Source organism: Ruditapes philippinarum, unplaced genomic scaffold (genome assembly GCF_026571515.1).
Source record: "Ruditapes philippinarum isolate M1 unplaced genomic scaffold, ASM2657151v2 ctg15136_1_1_1_1, whole genome shotgun sequence".
Lineage (NCBI taxonomy): Eukaryota > Metazoa > Mollusca > Bivalvia > Venerida > Veneridae > Ruditapes > Ruditapes philippinarum.
The window spans coordinates 1,745-10,398 of record NW_026856429.1 but is presented as its reverse complement, the minus strand read 5'-3'; the positions used below and the strand labels follow the sequence as shown (position 1 = coordinate 10,398).

Sequence of the window (8,654 nt, the reverse complement as noted above, 5' to 3'; positions counted from 1 at the left end):
TAAACACATCTTAAATATCTACCCCGAGTTATAGTCAATGCGTAGTATTTGGACCGTGGTAAAAGTGTGTATAAAGGTGAAGATCTTGCTTTTTATATCTTTAAAAACGTACCGCATGAAATAGGGATGTGTTATTGTTGACTATTGAGCATTCTTTAACAATATTTTAAACATAAAAAAAGATTTCTAAACACGGACAAATATGTGAACATTGTATAAATGTGAGATATCCTTATATCAAAGATTGACGTTGAACATGCTGTTGTTGTTAAGATAAAATGTTTGCGTTATTTTAACGCTCTCGTGAAAAAAATAAGCATCTAGATTCTATATATGTTTGATGTAAAGTTAGGTTTTGTGAACTGTGAAAAATACCATCGGCTTGACATACGGGTCATACTGTCGACTTTTTGTATACATGTATTTAAATAGCCTGTGAACTCTACACACAGACGAGAAAAAAAGTGGTAAGTTATAGTGATTTATTTATTCATATAAATATATGAATTTATTTTTAGTTAAGTGCAACATGTATATATAACGTACAGCAAATCGAAAGCAGACGATAATATATGTGCACGAATTCACCAATCAAATTTCGTATTATACATGTAATATGATTATTTACATGTACGTGTAGTTGTGATATACACATAGGTATATTAAAAGCAAATCAACACACATTTGACCAAGTTTAACTTAAATTGTGACAGTGATAAAAACTAGTTTTGAAAAGTATATGTACATAGTGAAGACGGTATTTATATACAGTCATCGTAATTTATGGCGAATACTTAAACCAGAAACTGCTCAATTTTGAAATGTATATGACACAGAACAAGAACAGAACATGTAAATCAAACAAGTATTTAAACAGTGAGTGAAACACATGTACAAATTAATATTTTCATTACTACATTCTTACGAATAAGTTGTTATTATGTCCTTGTCCTGTAAAGTCATAATTATATGGTACATTAATATATACATTGTGAATATTCCGTTATTATGTCATCACGGGCTTATAAGCCTTATTTGATTGAAATAAATTGTCTTGTCCTGTGGTAGCACGCCGGTATAATACTTAAAACTAATGTTATATATTTACGTAGGATGCTGTACTGTTATGGTTTAAAACTTCAAAAGAAACTGCTAAAGTTCTATAATTATGTTATAAATTGAACTCATCATTGTGTAAAAAAAAACTATTTTAGACCGTTTTGATACATGTATGTTTTTGTATGCTTTGTGGTTGCTTGAATGTTTTTCTGTACGAAATCTGCTGTGGTCATAGTATTATTTTTACAATAGGTTTACCTCTTACATTTGGTTTGCTATTTCTAATCATGGTCATGCAACTACATAGTTAGGTTAAGAAGCAGACGCTTGTTTTGGTTGAGTCTATTATGTTTTTTTAGGGGGTGAGTTGTCATACACAAATTTACAATTTGTATGCATTTATTTTTTTCCAATGATTGTTATTATCTTAAATGCTTCTGGGATTGTTGTTTTATCAATTCATTTGTAAATAAGATTGTTATATGTCTATAAACGGAATAATTTTAATGAACACGAAATTAGTTCACACCTTTATGTGTATTGATAACGTGATGGTTTAAGCCAATGAAAACACATCAATATTATTACAATCAGGCAGAGAAAAGGTTTGCAAGAGTAAATCGATAATCTTTATGTAGCAAACAAACTTTGAATTGCAAGTTTTTTTCCATATCTTTTCGGCAGGATAAACTGTCCGAGGCGGGCCAGGCATTTTCGTATCGTAAAATGGCTGCCATTTACAGTATCAAGTGATTATCCCAAGCACCACCGCGACTTAGCGCGGGAATTATAAATATAGCTAACCTCGGCTAGAAAATACCATTTTTCTTATTTTATTGTAATAAATATTTACAAACTGTGTCTTTCGGGTTTTTTTTTTATCAATTATAACCAATAATGATGTTTATATGAATAAATAATCATATCTCAAATCTGCGACTGTGACTTACAATGAAATTCTACCTTACCAATTCTACCAAAAAGTCTTCACAAAAAGTAGAATCTAGTATGCAATCGTACCTATATTTTACATACAAATGTATGTAATATTTTTCTTGTTTACCTACAATTATGTATATATTCAGATGGCTTCCGGCTCCAAACGTTTTCGAGCTTTTGATGACCGATTTTCGTCCGTTCCGGAAGTGGCACAAGCCATTAGAGAAGCAGGTTTGGGAAAATGCGGACTCATATTTGGTAAAATTTTATCTAGTTCCCAAGACAATTGACCCATTTTCAAAGTACATTTAATTGTTTGTCATTTAATTCCCGGCTACAAAGAAGTCGGCACCAAAACATCGCATTTATTCAATTACATACTTCAAGTTTTATAAATAGGTTTCTTGCGGTACTAAGAATTTTATCTTTTATACATTAATTGGTAAATTAAAAGATGTTTTTTTCCTTCCTTATCCTTAAGGTATAATTTTTTTTGGTGCTTTAGATGATTTTTTAAAAAAAATCCCCGTGAAGTCTATTTTTTATGGTGGCTATTAACTTTTTAATGTTAGGAGTTAGGATAATAGGATAATATATCAAAAACTATGAGGGTTTTCTAGGATTGTATTTTTAATTTGACATAATTATAATGTTACCTAACAGAACTTATTGTTGAACTAATTGTACCTAATTTCACAGAAAGCAGTATTATGTTTATGATGTAATACATTCACCTTTGTTTTCTTAAAGGAAAAATAGATATTCGTTACTTCTTCACAATATCCTCATTAAAGTAAAAGGCCTTGAAACATGAAAACATTCATAAGATTATCGCTTCATTTGTTTGATTTCATTGAATATCATAATGTTAGCTTTTCAATGTTTAAGTTGAATATTGCAGCCGTTACCGGACCTATTCATAATTCATAGCATATGAAACTGATTTTATAATGTTCGTTATGATTTTCGTTAGATTATAATTCCCATTTATGAACGGATGTAAGCCTATTACGAGCTGGCTCCATCAAACCGAGCCTGCTTAATTTTCAATTTTGTCGTTTTGACGTTCTTAAGGGATTATTTCTCTCTATTTACACGACTGTATCACATGTTGTTTTTTTTAAATATAGTACAGCAAAACTCTTTTACACAAGAGAAAAAAAATGAAAATCACCCCATTTTCATCAAACGTTATATAAACGTCGTCATGACTATCCAATGAAATTCGACGTTACAAACATGCAGTATAATTAAGCATTCAACTGTCCTGCTCCTTTCGTTAAAAAAACTGGAAAGTTGTAACGAGGGGAGATGTCTCTTTTGATGATATTGCAATTTAGTTAACATAATCTTCTTGTTTCATGTTGTTCGGGTGTCTTATATATTTTAATTATGGTGGCTGATGTACGCCATGTCCAAAATGCGAAAACACGAATGGACGACAAAATCGGCTTTGTCATCTCTTTCTGTTTTCGCTTTTCGGATTTCCGAGGCGAAAAGCGAAAATAAGACCGAAGGGCGACAATACGACACGTCAAAACTGTCGTCTATTTTCATTTCATCTATCGTATTTTCGCTTTTCGCATTGTTGTGTTTTCGTTTTTACACATTGCTGTATTATTTTACATTTTTTTACATTTAATTTTCGTAATACATTTTGTAAATGAAAATCAGTCGGAAAACAATCACATTATAATTTATTGAAAAAGGATACTATCGTGGTCACTATAGTCTGCCATTGTTGTTTTGGCATTTGTGTTATTGATGTCTCTATGGAACCGGAACGCGAAAATAAAATGAGAAAATGTAACAATGAGAAAAAGAGAAGTGCGAAAATGTGAAAATGTAACAATGCGAAAAAGCGAAAATACAACAATGCATAAATGTAACATTGCGAAAATGCAACAATGCGAAAATGTAACAATGCGAAAATGTAACATTGCTAAAAGCGAAAATGCAACAATGCGAAAAAGCGAAAATGCGAAGAGACTACAAAGTTAAACTTAATACATACATTTTGTATTTTGAACGTGAAAAGGCGAAATAACGATGGAATGCGAAAGTACGACAAATTGTATGTGTCGTATTTTCGCCCTCTTGTCGTATTTTCGCTTTTATGCCCCGAAAATCCGATAAAGCGAAAACACGAAGAGACGACAAACTTTGTCGTCCCTTCGTGTTTTCGCTTTTTAGCATTTTGAGGCTAAGAAGTGAAAATACGACGTGGCATTAATCAGCCACCATATTTCATTGAATGTCCAAATGAGCAATACATATGCACTTATTTGTATCTATTTGCATCTTATCTTTTGGTCTTAAAAATGCAAATGGACATTTTTAGTGTATCGGTTTGCATAATTTGAACAATGAAACATTCCTTAAGCACACGTGTTCGTCCGAGATATACTTTGGGGATAATTTTCTTCTTTCAGTCAGATTTTAACTGTAAAATATTTGCATATACTTCAAGATTTAGTTAATTACAGATTTGTAATCAATTACAAGTTATTAAGTTATTTATATCTCTATGCATGAATAACCTGTGTGTAATAAAGGTATTGATGACACTATGTTCGTCATTACAGGTATTGGTTACACTATGAATGTAATTACAGATACTGTTTATACAGTTTTGGAAATTAAATGTGTTAATAGTACTAAGTATGTAATTACAGATATTGATAACTTTATGCATGTAATTACAGGTATTGTTTACAATATACGTGAAATTACAGGTATTAATTACACTGTGTATGTAATTACAGGTGTTTATTACACTATGTATAAATTTGTGGATGTTGATTACACTATGTATGAAATTACGGGTATTAATTACTCAATAATAGAAATTACAGATATTGATTTCACTATGCATGTGTCAGAACTATGTGATATTAATTACACTACATATGAATTACAGACATTGATTACACTATGTATTTAATTACAGGTATTGATTACACTATGAGTAATAAGGTTCAAGGCGAGAAAACATTTGGAGGAAAAAGTCTGCACGCTGTTGAAGACGGCCTGAAAAACCCTTATCAGGAGGTTAGTTCACGTATTCCGTATAAAATAAGATAGAAGTGACGTTATATCTCATATTCACATTGAGTTAGCTCGCTCTGGTTTCACATGTGTTACAAGGTGAGAAATATTTGTACCCTGACTTGGACTCGAACACGGGACCCTAAGAATACCATTCCGCGGTATTATTCGTCCCGTCCGCTTACACTTCATCTTCTCTAAATAGTGAAAATTTCTGAACCGTGACACATGAGTACCCTTATAGTGCTGGTAAAGTCTATCTCTGGGCCAAAAGGCGGAAATCTTTAACCACTGAATACTCTGCACCATAAGAAGGATGCTTTGGTAGGTGTAGTCCTTTATATACATGTCACTGTACACGTATTTTATTTGGTCATACATTAGGATGATATATCATTATCATATGTACATGTAGGTGATTGAGGTATTGGGACAGACACTGGAATGTTTTGATGATGACAACATAATTCCGGCGTATGGTTTTGGTGACTTTGAAACTAGAGACAAATCCATTTTTCCATTGAAAAAGGTAGGTAATATATGTTATTTTGGCAGGTAATTTATCCACATATATCACTCCAAAACCAAAATAATAATTTTATTACCCTTCCCCTGCCGAGTTAAGAAGATTTTAAAATAAATCATTGCTACTTCAAATAAAACGTCGAAATAGGATTCCCTTTAGGGTACCCCTTCATCACTACATGACGTCACATAAATACATGACGTATTTTCTTTCGAACCTAACCAATGTTAACAAGAGAAAAGGAGTAGTCTGTTGAACGCACTTTTATGGAATTAATATCAAGCTTTCTTAAGGTCATATTTGTTTTCAATACTGATGAGAATATGTATGATAACTTTATTTTGGTAGTATTTATCATTTGACAGTTAAAAAGTGCTTGTAAATCGGAATTAAAATCGCGTAAAATCAAACCGTACGCGCATCGCCATAGCGCATGTTGTTAACAACGTGGGGTACCCAACGGGGAAATTTAGTGTGTATATTACCCGTCTGGCTCGGTTATATCAATTTCTTTCGGGTGATCATAATCCAATCAAAAAGGCGGAAAAAATCTGGAAGGGTAATAATATATGTTATTTTGGTTTTGGAGTGATATATGTGGATATATTACCTGCTAAGATTTCATATCACCCGAGCCGTTAGGCGAGGGTGATATTTTATTTTGGCAGGTAATATATCCACATTTATCACTCCAAAACCAAAATAATAATTTTATTACCCTTCCCCTGCCGAGTTTAGATGGTTTTTTAAAAAATCATTGCTGTTTCAAATGAAACGTCGAAATAAGATTCCTTTAGGGTACCCCTTCATCACAAACATGACGTCACATAAATACATGACGTATTTTTCCCGTACTAACGAATGTAAACAAGAGAAAAGGAGTAGTCTATTGAACGCACTTTTTTGTAATTAATATCAAGCTTTTCACGAGTCATATTTTTTTTTTAATACTGATGAGAATATGTATCATTTTTCTACTTTGGTAAATATTTATCATTTGACAGTTAAAAAGTGCTTGTAAATCGGAATTTACACCGCGTAAAATCGAACCGTACGCGCATCACCTCAGCGCATGTTGTTTACAACGTGGGGTATCCAACGGGGAAATTTAGTGTGTATATTACCCGTCTGGCTCGGTAATATCAATTTATTTCGGGTGATCAATATCCAATCAAAGAGGCGGAAAAAATCTGGAAGGGTAATAATAAGCTATATGGAAGTTTTAATTTGCTATTGTAGCATTTTTAGTTCATTGTCTTATATGTTATACATTTAAAAAAATATTCATGATGATTATTTATGTATAATGGCAGCTTGACTTATATTGCCCTAGCTATGGTATTAAACATTATTTTAGTAATACGCTTAGTAAGTTTTTTTTTTTTTTTTTTTATTTTACTTCACGATCATTTCGCGATTTTCTAGTTTACTGGCGGAGGAACATCTTGAGGCGACATGCCTCCAGATTCATGCTAATTTCAATGAAAATTATGTAAATATATTTAAAAGTAAAATATTGTTAAGTGAGCAAAGAAAGTAATTTTGACATTTTGCAAACGACACTTACATGCCAAGTAAATTAATTACCAAAAGAAAAGAGAATAAAATATGAAAAATACCCTGAATGCGTAAGTCACGCAGTAGAATTATGTTGATTTATAAGGTGATTTATACAGCAAAATCAGCCAATAATCGCATATAACATGTCAATAGTTATTTGAATCTTTTTACTATCATTATAAATAACTTTATTACATTTTTCTCAATTTTGGATTTTCTTGAAATATTTGGCGCATGTGGAGGCTACACGCCCTTTGACGTCGGTAAATTAAATATGAGCTTTTTGTAATATCTATACCATATGCTGGTAAAGTTTAAAATAGTTGTCTTCGAGTCAGAAAAAAGCAAACCCTCGGGAATCTTTTGTATTCTTGGTCAGAATATTAGCAAAGTTTATGCGTGAGTAAAAAAAAAGTTATGTGCAATTGTCAAATACTGTATTGTTGGAGGATCTATTAATTAAAATTGCGTATTTTGGTTCTTTTGTGTAGGAGTTATAAGCTTATAGACACACTTTCGGATTCTTTCATGGAACCAACCAATACTTAGCATTAAATGTAAAGTTTCTTGCACAATGAAACAATGACTTGCCCCTCGACGGGGTTTGAACCTGGGCGACTAGCAATCATTAGATTTCTAGTCCGACGCGTTAATCACTCCACCGTGCTGCCACAAATTGCATAATTAAGGTTGCGGTCTCACTTAAACCCGGCAAAGTCCAGGACCACCCCGGTATTTTTCTGGGATGATTCGGGACGATCCGGGGTGAAATTATAACCATCAGTTCTGTAACTGTGTTTATTCTTTGTCTGTTTTCCTATGCAATATTTGAATATTTAATATACTGCAAATACTGTATTAATGTATACACGCTAATGTTTTCATATCCATGTCTTAGCCATATTTGTCAACATTAAGGCATTAAAGGCATTATGGAAAATGTTCCAGTTTGGTGAGTAAACACTGAAAGTAAACTAAGCAATTTTTAACTTTACTTCAGATTGTTTCATAATCATATTTTTTAGGGAGATTGCATTGGATTTCGGGAAGTTTTAGATGCATATAACAGAATTACACCTGCGATTAAACTTCATCGACCGACGAACTTTGCCCCACTCATATATAAAGCTATTGAAATCGTTCAACAAAGGAATAAGGTATATGATACAATTATTGTCTTTTATTACATGCTTATTGGTGGTTTATAGAAATATATCAGTGATATAAAAATGGTAATTTCACTGTTGAAACAGTGAAATTACCACTTTGATAATTTCACTATTCTGAATTACGTTGTTTCAGTGCAATACCAGCGTACACAGTACTGGGAACCACTTAATGACATGACGTCGTAAATGACGTCACGTTATATTATTATTTGGCGCGCTTTTCATTCAGTATTAGGTTAAATGTCTTTTTAAAACGTTTCTTTGCATATAATAAAAAGAAAATTTGTTTAGTTTAATGTAAAATCGAAATATATTTCACCTTGTGAACACCAAAAGTTCATATTTCACTCGTG

At 32.2% G+C, this 8,654-nt stretch overlaps 1 protein-coding gene across 1 annotated transcript; it reads left to right on the top strand.

Moving 5' to 3' along the window:
- Positions 1 to 649: 649 nt before the first annotated feature.
- LOC132746501 (copine family protein 1-like) lies at positions 650 to 8,289 on the top strand (the record flags this gene model as incomplete). Its single annotated transcript, XM_060735685.1, is given in 5 exon segments — positions 650 to 852; positions 2,145 to 2,256; positions 4,949 to 5,049; positions 5,462 to 5,575; positions 8,158 to 8,289. Coding segments are annotated over 4 exon segments (459 nt in total), but the record flags the coding sequence as incomplete, so codon positions are not given.
- Between the last annotated feature and the right edge of the window lie 365 nt (positions 8,290 to 8,654).